General features: G+C 40.7%; 2 protein-coding genes and 1 long non-coding RNA gene across 3 annotated transcripts; 1 reads left to right on the forward strand and 2 right to left on the reverse strand.

The window, feature by feature from the left end:
- Window positions 1-389: 389 nt before the first annotated feature.
- On the forward strand, window positions 390-4085 carry atraid (all-trans retinoic acid-induced differentiation factor). Its single transcript, XM_026142419.2, has 7 exons — window positions 390-546; window positions 729-862; window positions 1412-1480; window positions 2094-2165; window positions 2247-2368; window positions 2464-2564; window positions 2656-4085. Exons 1-7 carry the CDS (start codon window positions 454-456, stop codon window positions 2758-2760), a joined length of 696 nt encoding a protein of 231 aa, XP_025998204.1. The 5' UTR covers window positions 390-453; the 3' UTR covers window positions 2761-4085.
- A 103-nt stretch (window positions 4086-4188) lies between these two features.
- On the reverse strand, window positions 4189-9780 carry eif2b4 (eukaryotic translation initiation factor 2B, subunit 4 delta). Its single transcript, XM_026142418.2, has 13 exons — window positions 9687-9780; window positions 9192-9229; window positions 8907-9087; window positions 8592-8807; window positions 7694-7776; window positions 6645-6736; window positions 6431-6545; window positions 5682-5758; window positions 5469-5571; window positions 5212-5345; window positions 4857-5034; window positions 4599-4779; window positions 4189-4486 (listed from the first exon to the last, which is right to left on the reverse strand). The coding sequence occupies exons 1-13, from the start codon at window positions 9706-9708 to the stop codon at window positions 4287-4289; spliced, it is 1620 nt and encodes a 539-aa protein (XP_025998203.2). The 5' UTR covers window positions 9709-9780; the 3' UTR covers window positions 4189-4286.
- Window positions 9781-11042: 1262 nt separating this feature from the next.
- On the reverse strand, window positions 11043-13658 carry LOC113006439 (uncharacterized). Its single transcript, XR_003269753.2, has 2 exons — window positions 12780-13658; window positions 11043-11487 (listed from the first exon to the last, which is right to left on the reverse strand). It is a non-coding gene; the product is annotated as an uncharacterized LOC113006439 (long non-coding RNA).
- Window positions 13659-19541: the final 5883 nt, after the last annotated feature.

A 19541-nucleotide genomic window follows, 5' to 3' on the forward strand; every position in this document is an offset into this window, starting at 1 on the left:
TTTGTAAACATAACACAAAGGGTATTTTTTGTATTAGAATTAGTTTTACGTTATTTGATCCAATCCGTTAGTTGGTCCAATCCGAACTGACAGTGAACGCGCAGTCAAAATTCATTAGTCAAAAATGTTTTTTTCCGCTAGTTTTACAACACACACAGTTAAACGTTATATTTAAAAAAAATATTCGAAGACGTGAAAAACTACTTCAAATGTTTTGAATATTAAAAATATTTTGTATTTTGTAATATTTCTTATTTGACCTTTTTTCTACAGCTAGAAATGCTTACGGCATAATTTTATACTATTGTTTGTGATTGTGTGTAACAGAGAGCGTACAGAAGCAGGTAATGTTAGTTAAAATCCCATAAAATCCTGCAAACGTCATAAAATGCTGGACCCGCTTCCTGTCACGTGCCCTGCTGCGGTCTGATCATGTGACTCCAGTTGCTAAAAATGAAAGCTTTATGTAGCTGTATGAGATTTGTGGCGCTTGTTTTGATCCTTAATTTATTTTTCCAAGCAAGTTATCAGCTGACCGAGCTGCAGGTAAGGCTGGGCTTTCTAAATGCAATAACTGTAGTCTTTACTTCAACAACTCTGTGGCGCATATATATTACTAATAATACAACATGTTCTGGTGTAGCTGTATGTGCCAGAAAGGAAATGGCCAGCAAGATTGTTGTTTACAGGTGTCCCCCCCCTCTCTTTGTTATGACGTGTAACCACAGGTATGTAACCTGTGTGGCGGGACCATCCTAAACAGCTCCGAGGTCGGTCACTTTTGCTTCTTATCCGCTGGACGGATAGACGGGCGTTGCTGTTTGAGAAATGACACCACAAACGACCCTGAACACATCATCGGGTAGGATTTGCTGCTTTCAGGGTCCGTCGGAAACAGAATTTACACCCAAGCTAAGATTTGTTAAGCTATTTTGTGAATAACTGTTAAAAAAAAAAGAAAATGTAAATGTCTTTTTCCTTCTAGTGACTTCCAATGCTGACTGTGTATTAACTTGTGGGAAAGGTTTCGTCTTCATAATCTCACTAACAGACAGGAGGCTGAGCTGGAGGTGGCAGAATTGGCAGTGCTAGCATTTTCATTAGGAAGTACAGCTCAATTTGGGTTTTTTGGAGACACAGTTAGAGAGGCAAAGCTGAGATGGTTTGGATAGTGGGATATATTGGACAAAGGGTGTTGAATGTGGATCTGGCAGGCAGAATAAAAAGAGGAAGACCACAGAAATGATTCATGGATATAATGAAGAAGCACATGCACAGTTGGTAGAGAAGGATGCTAGGGATAGGGTGAGATGGAGGCAGATGATCAAATTTGGTAGTGACCCCTAAAGAGTGCAGCTGAAAGAGGAAGTTCTTCATTATCTGAACTTTATTTGTGTTTTTTGTTTGTCAGGTTGGATCTGTCCAACTGTTCACTAACTTGTGTGCAGGATCTTCAGGGAGCATCAACAGCTTTCATGATGTAAGAACAGTAAATACAGTTTCACATCTTTTTTTGCACAAATAATCCTCTCGTCTGCACGCAAAACAACAGAAGCTCCTGCTTACACATGCTTTTTCTTTGATTGTAAGGTTATTTTTAATTCAAAAGGAAATAACTGCTCTTATCGCTACTCCACAGTTTACATTTCATATGAAAAATTGTAGTAAAAGCCTGTATTGGTGTACCGAGAAAGACAAATGACACATGTGCAGGCGATTCCTCAGAATGATCTTCATGTTCATAAAAGCATTCTTGAGCAGCAGGAGTTTAGGAAAGTTTCTATTTCTGGCCATGCATAACAACTTTTATCTCCCCTTCTGGCAAGCACTAAAATGATTTAACTTCACAAAAAATAAATATAACTGAAGCAAATAAGGAGGACACAGGGCGGCTGTGGTTGAGCAGTTTCTCTACCAAATGGTTCACATATTGAAGTATCCTTGGGCAAGATGTATCAAAGTTAAACAAAGTGTTTTAGGCATAGATACAAGTGCAGTGTGACTGGATGACTGATAGTTGTACTAGAAAGTGCTAGTGTTTTTATCTATGTGGTCGCTCTTTTAAATGCATCCTATAAATGTTTATATTACAGAGACCTCTCGTTCAATCCCCTTGTCAACATCAGTGATACAGCTTTTCAAGGATTTAATAAGTTAAACTACATGTAAGTATTTTACCCAAATTATGACAGATTCTCCTCAGTGTTAGATTGAGATTATTTTTTTCTAACTTAATTTCTCTGTAGGATTTTACCACAAAATATAGATTGTCCGGGAAGCAACACATCTTGGGAAAAGGTTAAAATCAAAGAGGGAAATCGCCATTGTGAAGGCCAAAGGAATATATGCAACGAGACTGGACAACTGTGTAAGTTCCTAACTTTTGCTGTGACACATGCCATCTAAAACTACAGTTAAATATGTTACACGTGACATCTATTCATACTTGTTGGTAATCCACAGCAATGAACTGTCCAGAGAACTCCCTCTGTGCCCCCTTCGGCCCAGGCTTCTTTGAGTGCAGCTGCGCTGAAAACTTCCGTGGATACAAGTGTCTTCGAGAGGTTGGTTCTGCAAGCAGCTTTATGCAAATCACCTTTTGATGCTAAGCTTTTCGATTATTTAAAGTTGTGCATTTGTTAAAACTGTCCATAGGGGGAGTTCCCAGCTCTGCAAGTCTTTGGACCTCTTGCAGCTTCTACGGTTGTGATCTCGGTTCTTCTGTGGGCCACCCAGAGACGTAAAGCCAAATCACTCTAAAGCTGAACCTTAGTCAGCTGGTTTTAATCTCAAACTGACTGTTCTTAAAGGGAAGATACTGATAGGGGAAAATGCTGACAAAGTCTGAGGGGACTTTTACAGGGCTTCTTTTAAATGTGTTTTTATTCATTTTACACCTTTTTGAGGTCTGTTGTATTTTTTGTTTCAAGGAAATTTACACGTTTGACCTCAAAGATGTTTCAGTGCAATTTTAAAGAAAAGATTTGCTCCGCATTTCAAATATTTTTGTCAAAAATGACCACTATTAGCACATCAATTATATTTGTAAATGTATTTGACTGACACCATGTGATAGAAGGGAAAACACTGTGTTTTACAAAATCCTTCAGAAACTATGTGCACTTACACAAATACTGTCTTCAGTCCTAAAACCTGTCTGGGCAGACGTGCTGAATTTACACTTTACTGACAGCAAAGACTAAGTTTGTTTTAAGGGTGCAAGCTTATTTGACATCTTTAAAAATTATTTTAATAGTCCAATAGGTTAAATTCCTTATTTTTTTTTCTATGTAGTTGAGCGACACAAAATCCTTTCTTTTGCAACAAACCTCTTTTTGAAGTGTGATGTTTTTATTTACATCTTTAATTTCAATTTCAGACAAAACACAAAATGTGGAAGATACTTGTCTGTTACAGCCACATTTTGTTTATAGGCCACATGTGCTAAATGTCTTGAGATTCAAGGGTAACCTCCTTTGATACTCTTCTCCAGTGAGATTCAGGGTTCTACTGAAGATTTTAAAACAGGATATCTGTTTCTATGCTTCGAGTATCATGTTTACATTATGCATATACAGGATTTAATTGTACATTAACTGATTTTCTAGCTGTTAAAATGTTGTGTTCTCCCATTGGGAAAATTCAGTGTTGAAGGGCAGCTCTAGTTGCTCTATGTTCAATACATTGCTTCTGGCTAAATAAGTTGTCTGAATGTTAATGCACTGACTAAATATTGCAACTACGGTAATAAATAATTCTTGTAAGGAGAGAGTGCATCTACAGCATGCAGAATATTTCTCCTGGTTTTAACTGAACTTGGTGACGATATATGAGCAGTGAGAACATAAACTCCTAGCTGCTTTACCAAAAACTGTAGTACCTGGTTAATGTCTTACTTTTCTTTTGTCATTAAACCTAACTTTATGGGAGCCATAACATTTATCTGATGCTTCAACTGTAATTAGGAAAAATTTCTGTCTTGTTTCAAATTGCATGCCATGGTTAATAACTAGTGTTGTGACGCTCAGTGGGATTGTATTGACAATTAATTGTTCTGTTTCTAATAAACAGTGGGTCTTATAACATCTAGCACTACTTTTTTTTTAATAAACAGAACAGCCTTGTCACATTAGGCCAGGAAATATTTCCATTCATCCAATACTACCATAAAAACACACATGGACTCAATTTAAAAAGCATATGTCACTTCAGATATATATTTATTGCATGCTAAAAGCACAATTTGTTGTGTGTGTACAAGCTCTGGTGCACACAAACTGAGTTGTTCACTGGTCCACGTTTTTGACTCGCAGCACCACGGGGACAGAGGTACACGGGATCATCCCGAGCTCTGTGATGACTAGATCTACGAAATCAGGCGGCGTCACGTCGTAGACCAGGTTAAGAAGGCCGAGAGAGGACTCGTTCTCCCATCCCTCCAGCGGAGTCGTTCCTTTACGGGTTACAATGAGGTCGTCGGGGTCATCTGGAAAGCAAAGATGAGGATAAACTGGTGTATGGAAATAAAGTTGAGCAAAAGGACAAATTGAGCTGAAAGGCTCGCAGACATTTATGTAGCAACTGAACACTTTCCATACCGAGTTCATTAGATACAAAGGAGTCTGTCTGCACCCTGTCGCAGAACTTGTAGGTCTCACAACACACCAGCACAGGCACATTAAAAGCTTTGGCCACCAGAGCTATCTGTGATGTCCCCACTCGAGACATGACGTAACCATTAGCCAGCAGAGCATGAGCACCAAGGAAAACCTTTGACACCTAGAAGAGAATAAAGAAACTCATTGTGCTTAGAACCAAATATTTTGGGGTTTACTCTAGTGTAGCTCCATGATTACCTCTGGAAGGATGTAAGAGACAGCAGAGATAAGAACATAGGTGCAGCTGATGCCTTTCTGAACCAGGCGCCTCAGGGCCTCCTTGCCCTCTAGCCGAGGCCTGCTGTCCACAACAATAACACGGAATTTTCTGCTCTTCTCAAAGGCCTTGCAAAGGATGTGGTTGACCAGTGACGAGCTGTCAGGGAGGAGAGAGGAACATTTAATGTCAGGACAAAAATGCGGAAGGAAGGTTGCATCTAACCAAAACAGGGAAGAGAAAGTGTTAAGAATAAACAATTAAGCAATGCTCGCTAATAAAGAACAGATTTAACAGCTGAAACCAAGTACATGCACGCAGCTTTTAGAGACTTACCATCCATAAACTAGGATCACATCTCCATCACTGATCTTTTGTTTTTCTATGGCGCACTTGGCAATAGCTACACCAGCGAGAATAATCTTCTCATTAATGTAGGACTCGATACAGTTGAGCAGTTTGTTCTTTGCCTAAAAACAAAAGGAAGTGCATGAGTTCTCAAGTATTGGAAACTTAAAATGAACCACACAGTGTGATAAAAGTCTCACTACTTAAACAGATTATGTGATTGCAAATACACGAGTGTCACTAACCTCGTCTTCTTTACAGTTACTAGGAATATTAGAGATCTCCTTCTTGATGTATTTGATTGCATTACCCATGCTGGCTGACAGAGGGCGACACTGATTCAGAAAACTGAAATAAAAACAAAGCAAAAGGAATGATTTCATGTGTTAAACCAAAAACGTGTCAGTAGTGTAGGAAATAATGATGAATGACTAAAATCAGTATTTTTCTTCCTTTACCTGATATAAGGTTTTAGCTTGTTGACCAAGTCTCTTGATAGCTCTTCATTTTGAGGTGTAGTGTAATCCCTTATTACCTGAAGGGAAAAATGAAACACTGGACTTTGACTGGGCCATTACAACATTCTTTTCTTTTCCAGTCATTCTGTTGTAGATTTGCTGCTGTGCTTGCGATCGTTGTCCTGTTGCATGACCCAATTAAGGCCAGACTTTTAGGTGTCAGACAGATGGCCTCACATTGACTTTACAATACTTTTATATACATAGGAGCTCGTAGTAAACTCAGTGACTACAAAGTGCCCAGGTCCTGTGGCTGTAAAACAAGCCCAGATGCAACTTTGAAAAGCTAAGCTATACCACCATATTCTTTTTAGAAAGAATAAGCTTTCCCTATGACAACACTTCCAAACAAACCATACTTGTTCAGTGTTTTTCTAACTGTACTGTCATGAACTCACTGAGGCGTGTAGAGTCTGAGATCTAGTCCTTGAATTTTTTTTTTTTGCAGCTTCTCTGAGCATTACACGCTCTCAACTTGGTGTGAATTTGAGATTGTATCTACCTGATTTTAATGACCAGATTCACTTTTACAATGTCTCCTGATAAGTAAAAACATGGACCCTCTCCAATACTGGCCGACTTCTTTGTAACTGACTGCAGTCAAACGGTCACTGTGTCAGCCTTAGCCTTGCCCATGAGAGAGGGAACAGTGGGGTTTGAAGAATGAATGGTCTATGTTGGGACTGTACCTGTTTGAAAGCATGCAGCAGGGCGACAGAGCGAGCATTGGATCCTGCAACAATGCCGTGTGAATACTGCAAACCCAGCCTGACAATAGCGGGATGAATCACTGTGGAAGGAATGCTGCAAACCACAAAAGAGATTTAAGGAAATCTTAAGAGGTTACATCTTATAACATGACATAAACAACACACTGTAACATACAATTTAAAGTCAGTTTACCTGAGTTGCTGTGTTAGAGGAGCTTTGCGACTGTACTGGTGGAGATGAGAAAACAGGCTGACTTTGTAGCCATAATCTGAGCGCAGCGGGATCTGAAATGCACAAAATGTACACCAGGTCAGAGATTACAGCTGAGTTAATGAGGTGAAAACAGGGAGTCTGTAGACTGTGCTCATTAAGAGTTACATTAAACTTTGAATTCTGTGTAGACCTAATAGAAAGAAAACTGACAAAATTAAAAATTACTGTTATAATAAATTATGACTAACAGAACAGCAGCAAGCAACGGACAGCCTGGTGTTTCGGTGACCACAGCAAACAACACACATACTGTAAAACCTACTTGCCAACTTAACAGCTGTCTACATGGAAGAGATGTTTTTACATCTCTACCATTAAGTTTGTAACAACCAACAATAATGGGTTAAACCGGATTAAGATAACAGGTTAGCAACTGAAACAGAACCAAAAAGGTTAAAGGCACACATTCTGTAAAGCCAGACGCCGATGGCTTATACCTTTTTAGCAGCATAGTGCTCTGGTGTCTGAAAGAAATGTTGGATACAGTCACATGCAATCACAACTGCTGGTTACTGGCTGCAATGACTCAACCAAATAAAGTTACTTTATTTTGGAGTTACTGTACAAATAACAGGAATTCTATTTATGTATACAACTGACTGACTTTTGTTTAATTAGAGAATGTCTCAGATTTAACTAGTAAAAGCTTAGATTTCCAAAAACGAACCATGCACCTGCAGGAAATGTCACACTTCTGTCCAATATAACATGTTGTAAACATACCAGCAGTGTTTTTTTCCATCAACTGAATTTGTTTACAATACAGTATGTTAGATTCAAACAAAAATAGTTACTTGAAGCATCCAAGATCAAGCCATTTTCATAAAATAAGTCAAACATTTCCCGATGAATCTATCCATCCTTACAACAAATTAAAAGGTTACTTAGAATCACTATGTATCGTGTGTATTCAGTGTGTCTTGAATCATTTTTAAGGGTCTTCAGAAGTTCCTCACAGCAATACTGACCTGTTGCCTTTCCAACTTCTTGGCAAGTTTCTTTAAAACGTCTGGGTTGTCCACTTGAATGTGTTCAGGGAGCCTCTTCACCACTGAAAATGCAAAGAGTGTTAATATTCTCCAGTTTGCTGACGAGCCAAAAAATTCTGCTGGTCGTTTGGGAGATGCTAAATAGCTGTACTGCGAAGCAGGATTTTATGTTATCCAGGTATTTGCACTGTCAAATTTGAACAAAGACTAAGGCTACATTCACACGTACAAGGGTATTTTTGGAATCTGAGATTTTCCGTTTTTAAAAAAAAATCCCGTCCACACGTGCAGTTTTAAAAAATATCTCCGTTCACATGTAAATAGGCTAAACTTTATCAAGTCTTGTCTAGCCTTACTGACCAAAGCACTTAAAGCTTACACTTTTGATATATTATTACGTTACAGTCATTTTCCCCTCTTACACACTCATATTGATTGTCTGTCTGCAGCAGCTGTATTGCTTTCAGTCTGTATTACATGTTTAATGTCTTCATATTTTCCCATATTTCTGTACAGGTTCACCTTCCAAAATCAGTCGCTCTACTGCTGATACACTTATTACCATTGCCACCGATATCACATGACCTTGACCTTTACATTTAACACTTCACTGGCACCAAAACCTTGTTGGTGAAGTTACCACCAGTCAGTCTTGTTTCAGCATATTTCCCTGCAGCCAATCATGAGGCCAACGTTTGACCCTACAACAATCACTGATCACTGTTAGTCTGTATTTATCACAGCCAGCTTCTGTGTTGGCAAAAACAGCTTCTCAAAGTTCTACAGGTAGCTGTCTGTTGTTCTGACTTGATTATTTTGAGTTAGATTATCCAAAAGATAAAACTGAACGCGCAAATGTTAGGTGCAACAGCAGTACCTGGCTGCAGATCACTGGGCGGAGCTTTTGGTTTGCTCGTGGCTGCCTGCTGTCCTGTCTCTCCCTTCTTGGTCTGTTTGCTGGCCCTCTCAGCCTCTTGCCGAGCTCTCCTCTCAGCTTTCAGCTCCGCTTTAGTCTTTGTTGGCTTGTCCGCCGGCACAGAAGCCTCCGAGGCAGGCACAGAAACAGGTGCAGTAGCAGGCACTGCTGAAGGAGCTGACAAAGACCATAACAGACACAGATGTTAGGATAAAGAATGAATCACACTGTGCACCCAGATACAACAACACTTGCTGCTGCCTAAATGGGAGGCACCTTTCTGCACTGTGGGTTGTGTCGGGGGCTGGGATGCTGGAGCTGCTGAAGTGACCGGCTTCTTCTCCTTCTCATTTTCCTGTGATGCCTTGTCATCTTTTTTCTCTTTGATTTTTTTCTGCTGTTTCTTCTCTTTCCTCAGCCGTTGCTTTTCCTCCTTGGTTAGGTCTTTGCCTTCACTCTGTCACGTGACAGGAAGAGGCGTCAAGAAAAACCTAACTATTAAGGAAAGCATTTATCCACACAAAAGGCTGTAATAAATTTCAAGAAAACACCTAGACTAACCTTTGCGCGTTCGATTTCATCTTTCCTCCCGGGTCCGTCTGTAAGACGAGCAACAGAGGATGATAATATTAGGTTATTTAGCATTATAACGTAGTTCTGTTACTTTTTCCACAAGAGGCGGTGATATTAAGGTCGAGTCTGTTAGCTGCTTTTAGTTTGCACCGTGTCAACGAAATCAGTAACAAAACAAGTGTAGTGCATCATCGTCACAGCACAGTGACAACTAGAAACATGAGTATTGTACATTTTAAAACTACTCGAAAAGATGATGCAATACATTCTCTGTCTACGGCATGAGTACCGTTTACATGCTCTCGACGCTAACGTTAGCAGGTCTAGCATCTGGGAAATTAACTTTGCTACCAGCTAATAACAAAGTCTACATAATAAGCGCTGTGAGTATGAGATACTTCTTCGTAACTCCTGCAACTAAAGAATAAGAACCAAAAGGAAAAACCAAATGAACTACAGCTATTTACACACTCTGAAACCCACCTATCACTCCACTGTCAGCCATGTTTACGATGCTGCTTCACCTCCTCTTCTGCTGTAGAAACTACTACCATAGAAACGTATATCGCCCCCTGGTGGATGACGTTGTATGTTGATGAGTGTGTGCACATTAATATTAAGCATATTGATTTGCTCTCCTGATATTTAGACTATAGTATTGATATTTTAATCTTTGTTTTATGCCCATTAAAAATTAATACTATTTTCCAAATATCCATCCATCCATTGGGTAGGAGATATGTAAACCCTGGACAGATTGCCTGTCTATTCCTGATTAAAATGCTGACGTTAAATATCAGTTTACTGTCTATATTATGATCCAGTGAATTACAACTTCAGCATCCTGGCTTTTGGTCAGTGATTTCAATAACAGCAGCAGATTTAGCTGGTTTTGACAAAAGGTTTGAAGTGAAAAAGTTGGTAAGGGATGTGCAGCGCTGTTCTTTGTATGCTTATTTGCATCCCCATTACATCTGCATGCTTAGAGGAAGTTTATTTTCATGGAGACAGCTGGAGTGTCATTTTTGTGTGTATATTATCCTCCATCACAAAATAGACTGAAGACAGATTTTATTGTCCCACATTGTAGGAAATTTGGATCAGGTTTCCACCCAGGCTGTATTTATAAAAAATGTTTAAACACACATGAAATATGAGTGAAACAAGAACAAAAATACACAGACATAAGCATATGTGCTATTTATAGACCTATACAGTAGAGTGCAAAATAACTGTAAAATTCATGCAAACACTAAAAGTAAAAAGATCTGTCATTTTTTATTGATACATCCCTACCTCATCATTTAAAACTGAGCTTGAAGTTGGGATAAAAGAGATTTATTCTAGCTCTAGTCAGGCAGCACAGTGATATTCTAAACCTCCGAGTGGTACTTGGTGTGTAGCTCATATAGCGCAGGGTTATTAGATTGTTGGCTTGCCTCTGCACAGCCTGTTTGTAAATAGTCTGCAGGCATGTGTACACTCCACACCCACACAGAAGGCAACCTAGCTAGAAACAGCATATTACTGTATATATACATCATGCGTGCTATCCATGGTACTGAATTCTCTGGCCCGGACTGTAATATTAGCTTTTCCCATCTATTCTACAGTGTCTATCCCTGCACTGCTACACCTGCGTTCTTTTTCTGTTTAAATAATTTACTAAGTTATACTTTGCTGCCATTTTAGGCCTCATATTTATATCATCTCATACTGGGTCAGAGTCTATTCTGCAGAATAAGGTGGACTCAACTGCTAGACTTAATGTATCGTTGTGTTTTTCCTCGAGTACACAATGGACTGAACGTGAATCAGAAGAACAGGAATTCAACACTGTACATCATCAGTGATCTTTTATTTGGTTTCTAGTCACATATTACCATGGACAATCAACATAGTGCTCCTAAAGAAGATTCACGTTGCATCTGTGCTGTAAAATCTATTCTATTCACCACCTCCAGATTAAGCAGCGCTACACCACAACGTCACTGCGTGTTTGACTCCCAGCCGGTGTGTGCTGACTGAATTCACGGCGCAGTAGCTGGTTGAAGGGGACCAAACCTCACAGAAACACCTGACTTGGTTCCGTTTGACCAGCCACAGCAAGGCGTGTTGCTTCAGCTGCGAGTGGCAGAGCAAGAGGCAGAGCAGGAGGGGAGGGGCAGTCAGGAGGAAAGGTTACAGGGGTAAAGGTCACGGAAAAAGAGGGACATGAGAAAGACGGTAGGAGATGGACATCATCTGCAGGCAGTAAGGGCTGCTGAATCCTCTTCAGTCTTACCTGATGGAACACACAGAGAGAGAAAAGGAGAAGTTACAGCACAGGAACAAGTGCCTCCGTGTTACCAAGCAAATAGTTCCTATTTAGAGGCTTGAGAACTCTGACAGCCGGTGACATCTCTCCGTTTCCTTCCAAATCCAGCCCACGGCAGTGAACTTTCACCCTCAGTGACAGCTCCTGCATCTCTGCCCTTCCCTCCCCTCTTCCCTTTTTGAGAGCTCTGCGGTTGCTATAATGGGTGACAGCTGTGCTCTGTCAATCCTCCTTGACTGTCAGCAGTTGGGGCAGGGCAGGAATTTTTCAAGAAGTCCCTGAGACCCGATCAGCGGCCCTGGGAGTAATGCTAACTGCACACGTGCCTGAGCTGAAGGAGAGGGAACAGGCCTTTCACCTGTTGTCCTGCCACACACACACACACACACACACACACACACACACACACACACACACACACACACACACACATGGTCATGAACTCTGACACCCCCCAAATGGTAAATGGCCTGTATTTGTATAGCTCTTTACACAACACACACACACACACACACACACACACACACACACACACACACACACACACACACACATATAAAGTAGACAGACACCCTCACACAATTTTCTGAATGAAGACAAATGAAAGGACAATATGAGAAATGTCGACGTCGATGCTCAGGTCCCCTTGAAACCACACACTTCCTTACATTCCATAAGTGGCGTATTAATATGGGGATATAAGGAAGCATGTGCTCACAAGGGACAACAACTGGATTCGCTGCTCCTCGAGACACAAAGCACCCTTTCATAGCCACGCGTGAAGAGTAGCGGGAAGAACCGGCTTAACAGCGGTTAACTGTGACAGAGTGAGTGAGTGAATAAAGGAATAATGGAGCATGAGAGGCACAGAATGGTGGCTTCTATCATCTCCATGAAGCTAGAAGCAATTTGTATGGGTTAAACCTGACCATTGTTTTATTAGACAAATAAAAAGTGAATTTTCTGACACTGACAGATGACGGGACTGATCATACTGGCAGATACTTGATGGATAATGCCAGTGTGATGCTGCTGAAATGAGTTTAAATAACTCAGGCGGGTGAGGCAAATACCGGCTCCCATCAAACAAAGGTCATCGTCCTTTTTTTATTTCCCAAACATCGTGCCATGCCAAGTCAACGTGATGCCGACAGTTGTGTCAAGTGATCCTTAAAAGCGGAAAAAATTCAATTCATTTTAATTGCAACTCCTTATTAAAATAGCTTGAGCTGATTTTTAAAAAAATGCGTTTTACTCACCTTCGTCTGGTCTCCTTGCGCCTCCTCTTGTGGTTTTCTCACGGTGAGTAAATGGGGTTAAGATGAAGGCCTCAGTCCACCTCTCCTTCACAAGTGGTGACTTCCTTGATAAATCTAAACACTTCTGAACCAAATGGCCACCAGAAAGTCTGTCTCGTCTACTGTAATTAGACTAGGACGACTCCTCTGAGAGGCACCAGATTTCCTGATTCTTTCCTGCATCACATCTCAGCTTCCCCTCACCTGACACAACTGGCTGCCATGTTGTGCTGTGTCTTCAGTAAAAGTGAGAGAAAGCTGGTTTGATACCAGATTTTTACTCATATTGTGCTGAAGTTAAGCTGAAACCACACAAGCACAGTAACCCGAAGATTCTGTTGCCTGACATATGACTTTGTCTCTTCCTGCGCTGTGAACTAAAGTTTTAGAAGGAGAAATCACAGGAGTGATTCAAAAACAGACAAAACTCAGACCAACCTTACTCCTCATCCCTGAAGTTGTCCTCTGCCTTTTATCCACCCTTTAAAGCCAAGCTCATGAAACTAACCCTCCGCTTTCTGAGAACCACTCCCCGGCTTCACCCTCAGCTCTCCTGTGATCACCCATCCTCCTCTGTATCTGGTCAGTGGATTGTGCCCACAGCAGGCCTTGCAGATCGGCCTTTTCTATGGCTCCAGGAGCGGCCCCCTCCAATGCGGCCTCCCACCTGTTGGTGTCCTTTAGAAGCCCGGGCCTCTCCTGCGCCTCCTGTCCGGCCCAATCAGCGCTTTGACAGAGGGGAGCCAGCCTGTGAAATCACACCTCTCAGCTGTTCACACTGGGCTCGAGACATCCTACACCCCTGCCGTTCCTCTGTTCAGGCCCCCCCCACCCCACCCTGCCTCTATTTTACACCGAATGTCAATGGCTCCTTTTTGGATAAAAAAAAGAAAGGGAAAGAAAAAAGAAAAGAAAAGGGGATACAGGGAGAAACAAGGAAGCAACTGCAAGAGGGGCGTGTTTTACTGGGTCTGGGGGTACAGTCAGAGCAGCAGTTACGGCAGGCCGTGAGTCACAGCCGAAGCCAAGGTTGAGTTTCAGCCCTCTTTGGCTTCTTTGATTCACTTTAGCTTCATTGCATCGTTTACCGGGGAGGAAAAAGTGACGTATGTGCTTATCAAGTTCACAAAATAACATTTCAGGCCCCTTTATGCGGTGATTCGGGCAACTGAAACAGGTCCCTTTGGGAGACATCACATGATAAGAAGCCTGTATGCTTCACAGTGCACCAAATGTGGCAAATGCTTTGACAAACTGTAAAGTAAACCTCTGTCCACGAAGCATGGCCAGTAGGATATATAGGTGCTCCTGTGGCATCATAAAAAGAAAGCAATAAATTCTTCAGTGGCCACAAGATGACCATTCTGCCACCATGACTCTTAGAACGCAAGCACTCGATGTGAAATGAGCCACTTTAGGAGGCAAAAATCCAAAGCCTGGAAGAATATGTCTTTTCTCAGGATACGTGCTGCCGTATAGAATGACAGGTCTGAAGGTGTGACAGCGCTGAAGCATCTACACGCACTGATCACCAGCAGTGTAGAGGCAAACAGACCCAGGCTCAGGGGGTTCATTTTCCTCTGCAGCAAGCACAAGCTGCTCCACTAAGGTCAACACCTGTGTTCTAAAATCAGCGCCGGGGTTGGGTGTGATAGGAACCCGGGCCTCATTCACAGAAAGCTCAAGCTCAGAGAGAGGGGCTTATATTGAAACCTAACGCTCTCGCTATTTTCGAGGCACTTGCCGTCCACAAATAGCAACCTGGCTGCATCTTTGTGGCTCCCGTTTTTTTTTTCACCCCACAGGATGTTGTCTAAATTCGACAGTTGTTCAATATTTCCCATGGCGCCGAGCCAGGGTGTATCACAAATGCAACATTTCCACTAATGCCAGCGATGTGCCACGGCCTTGCTTGTTACATCTGAGCGCTTGGAATATCAGATGACTTTTGTTGCTGAGTGAATTCTTGGTCGCTCGCACCGGACACGATGGTAAAGACACAAATCATAATCCTTGTGTTCCTCTTTTGCGGGAACAGCTGATCACTGTCACATACTGGCGCACAGGCCGGGGCTTTGCCAGCGAACGCTCTCATCTAATCATCTGTTTCTCCTTCATCATGTGTCATGCATCATTCAGAAGAGCTCACCTTACCCTCTGATTTTTTTTTCATCTGTCTACACCTTTTCTGTTTTTTGTTTTTTTTATTTGACTTCCAGTCATCCAGTCTGGTGATTCTTTATACTTCCAGAACTCACTGTAAACATGGACACTGGATGACAGGATTTTGACTTGCTCACCAATTTTGAGATCAATTAAATCAACATGGGGGAAAGTCAGTGAAGGGGCTTAAGTGCCCAAGCTGCATGTTATCTTCAAATTGGGCTAGGGAGGTTATTTTTAACTACTGTTCACATACCGGGGCCCCCGTTTGCTAATCACTTTGTTCCCCTCTGTCATACCCATCTGCCCTGCTGCCAATGTCCCACTGCTTCTGGGGAGGTCACAACACACTTCACTTGGCAGGAGGAAATAATTTCCCTCAGGACAGCAGACAGGAGCTTTGAATGATGAACTCCAGAGCAGTTTCTTCAACAGCGGATAATATGGAATTCTATTGGTATAAATAAAGTGGCAGCTGACACCAGACCAGATCTTGCGCATGCACACGCACACGGAGTGACCCCCACCTCTTTTAGCAGGAAAGCTCCTGTAGGAGGTAGTGGTGGTGGTGGAAGGTGGGGGTGGGGGGTTAATAAATAACTTAATAACTTAACAACAAATAACTTAGAAGTAAGACTAAAACTGGGATTTGAGATTGTAAAATTGGCATCATGGCAACAGATAATAGCTTAAAGTGTCTAAAAAATTCACACACATTTTTTAATGTATTCTAAAGGCACACTAAAAAGATTAGGAGCTGGCCTAGTTGAAAAAGCAATAGTGAGCTGCTTAATCCTGACAATGGTAAGACGGTACTGTGCTGCTGACTCATTACGTGGTCTGATATTAATGGCGCTCTCTGTCCTTCCCTGGGCACAGCAGTTGCCAGCATCGAGGTTGACACAGCTGCCAAAGGAAGCCCGGTCCGTGTGGCAAAGCAATGGAGCAGAAAGGTCAAAGGTCAGCAGCATTTATGCTGAAAGAGAGAACAGGTGATGGAGAGGTGAAGGAAACTCGCCCACATGATTCAAGGAGAGGACAGAAGGATTTAAACGGATGCTCTGAGGATGTGAGATTTAGGAGTGAGGAAATGCAGCAGTTGGTGACGTCAGCGTCTTTATTGTTTGGTGTTTGGTTAGAAAACAGCAAAGAGTTTTCATTTCATTTCACCAACACAGAGAAAAAAGCTTGTTATTAATGTGGCACCCTAAGTAATTCAATTCAAGTCAGTTTTATTTATATGGCACCAAATCACCACAACAGTTGCCTCGAGGTGCTTGGGACTAGGCTTCAGTCTGATACTGAAGCCATCCAAAGGTGCCAAAACAGGAAACACATCCCACACTTTTCTCACCAGCCCGACAGTTAGGACATGAAAGGGTTCTGGGTGTTACACTGGAGCCTGTGTCACCCTAGAAGGGCCTACTGCAGCAGTCAGAGGTGACACATGAGGTCTGATTTTGGACGATAGCAGGGGACAAATTAAGTACAATTTTATTAAACGATCATATTCACTGTGCTATTGTACCAAAGCATGGTAGGATGTTTTGTCAGCTCAATTACATAATGGCAATGACAGGCTGAAATGACTTCGCAGGCAAGCATATCTAACTGCTAATATTAAAAATCATAGCATCTATTAGTATTAGAAATTACTAAAATGACTTGTTGGAATGTTTCTGTAATGGTTAATCCACAAGTATGTGCCAGCTCTTTAATCAAATAATGTTTTGAGTGCTAAAATGTAACTATTGTTGTTATCCATGAATTTTCAAATTGACTATTTGACAAAATGTTTTTAGTTTTAGATTAAGATGCCAAATTATATTTATTTATTTTCATTTCTGAACAGAAAAAGCAGTTTTAGGGGTTTCTGAAAACCTGATTTCAGGTTTTAATCCTGCCTAATAAATAAAAATATGATTTTTTAAACAAGTTTTTGGTCTAATAAGTTTGTTAAACACTGTCTTTCAAATAATAACTGGATCACTTTGTGAATGTTTCTTGTCATAGAAACCAATACCTGAAGGCGATGTGACACCATACATCCTCCTGTGTATCGATATACAGTATGTGTGTATATAAATAGTAGTAAATCAGATGGAATTTTTACTAAATGCCTCACTGTAGAGGATAATAAAGGGTAATTATAAGGGAAGATATTAAACTGTTACTTGTTCAGGCTCATTATTTCCTCGTAAAATTTCTTAAACTGAACCATTTAGTTTGGATAAGGTTTAACAACTATGTTGTGTATGTAATAAATATTTAGTTTATTTTAATATTTATTTAAAACAACATATGCATTATTGTTGATAAAACAACCAAGTCTTTTACAGAAACAGAAATCATCAAGTGCATGAAACCATTAAAAAAAGGGACTTGATATAAAAATGATACAGCCTAAAAATTAAAAGAATAACAGGATAGTAATTAAAACCAGCAAGAGGGCAGCAAAAATATAACACATTTAGTTTAAAACCAATAAAATAAGCATACATTCAATAAATCAATCAATAATTGACACTCGTTTTAAACAGTGTAACTACGTGAAGATGCTGTGCACATTTCCATCACAGTTGGTCATGACAAAAGCTCAGTTTTTTCTCACATTAAGCATTCCTTTTCCACGTGATACTTTGCGGTGGCTACTGGCAAAAGAATGAGCAGCCTATGGACACCCAAGCACCCGTGGGGGTCGTGAGTAAGTCAGTTGTCAGCTGACTCCCACCAAAAGGGAACGACAACTGCAGGAGAGCCAGAAGCAAGGGAAGGAAGAGAAGCAAGAGAAGCAACAGCAGCAGTGGCACGGAGATGAAACAGAGATGAGTTTTATGGTGGTCAAAGAGTGCAGGATCAGCTGAATCAGCCGACCAGCTGAGAACACTTGAAGTGAGAGTCAGCAGTGACCATTACGGCAAGGCTGGGATGGTCAATTTGGTAAAGTGAATCCGTTGGGCATCTTTCTTTGCCTTTAGACAATAATTCTGATGGCAAAAGAGCCAAATGGGACAGGCAAAAAAAAAAGGAACGGGAAAAAAAAAAAAGAGAGAGAGTCAGCAGTGAGCATCGATGATGTCTGTTCTGTCCAAGTGTTGCGCTCTACCATCTGAAAACTGCTTTTCAGGCAGTTTGGTGTACTTCTCAGTGACTGCTCCTCAATACATCATCTGCAGAGATGCTGAGCGGACACAGGCAGAATTGGAAGGAGCCCTTTGTGGAAAAAAAAAATCCTTTAACATTAACATTTAACAAGTTATTTCATATTAAGGCAATAACAATTTCAAGATTAAAACAAACACTATTTTTTAACACTTCTGAGCAGTTTAGGTATATAAATGGTCACAACAAATTATTTTTATCATTCCAAATTGCAATTATGATAGTGTGGCTTAAAAAGAAATACAAGAACGACTGATGTTTTAAAAAAAGTTTAACATTAAAAAACTATTTTTCCTGGAAAAGACGCTGGTGTTGTGTAAATTTAATGCTGCTTATATTACACGGATAGTATCAAACTCGCAGTATCTCCATAACCAGACAGTTCAGCCACATAAACTCATTTGGGGGATGTAAGGTCCTAAAAGTATTTCAGGTTATCCTGTTGACTGCTGGAACAAGATAATAAAATTCTTGCTGGTGTTAAATGTGCACTCATTAGTACAAGATCAAAGGGCGACTAGGGTACTTTTGCATGTAAAACTGAGCTACCTTTACATGTGTTACATGTATCTTCTTCCACTTATAATACTTGCTAATATGGTGCTGATTGCCAATGTGGTTATAAAATTTTGCTGATTAAAAATGTACAGGATATCTGTGTAAGCATGGCTGAACAGCCACATTTGATCCTGTCATGTTAATTTTTGATTTGATATCATGACGCCTTAGACCAGGGATGCCACACTCATTTTACATTGAGGGTTACTTTGATATTAAGTGGGCCAGAGGAGTGAAACTGCACTTTCTGTCAGTGTAAAGACATTTAGCGACATATTTAATCCCAGATATATCTTGATATGAGATGAAGTGTAATTTCAACAGCACATCTCAGTCTCTATACATGATCAATTTTCTTGTAGCTCACTGCTCAGACTGTCCTATATTTATAAAACATTAAGTTTTTTGTTGATTGATGAAATTTCTATACTCCACAATGAAAAACATAAATCCGTCTGTCATTTTATTGTTTATCTTTTACATATCTACTTAAGTGTAGTATGAAAGCTTCCAGGGGAGAGCTTTATCAGCAGGAAAAGCTGTAAAACCTATTAAAATATAGTTAAAAGTACAAAAGTTATATTTTCCCAAGTCATCCAGTGGGCCCAACTGGAATCTTCGGTGAGCAGATTTTGATCCTCACACCTTATGTTTGACACCCTACCTTAGACAAAATCATAAGTGTAAAAAACACAAAATCACCTGTATTTTGTGTCACTCAGCAACAGTATTTCATTTGCAATTTATTTACAGCAAAGCAAGTGATCATAAAACAGCACAACACCCTCACACAACTTTCATATCCAAGTTTCTTTTCTCTCACGTCTTCCTGACGATTGA

Source organism: Astatotilapia calliptera, chromosome 15, assembly GCF_964374335.1.
Source record: "Astatotilapia calliptera chromosome 15, fAstCal68.1, whole genome shotgun sequence".
Classification (NCBI taxonomy): Eukaryota; Metazoa; Chordata; class Actinopteri; order Cichliformes; family Cichlidae; genus Astatotilapia; species Astatotilapia calliptera.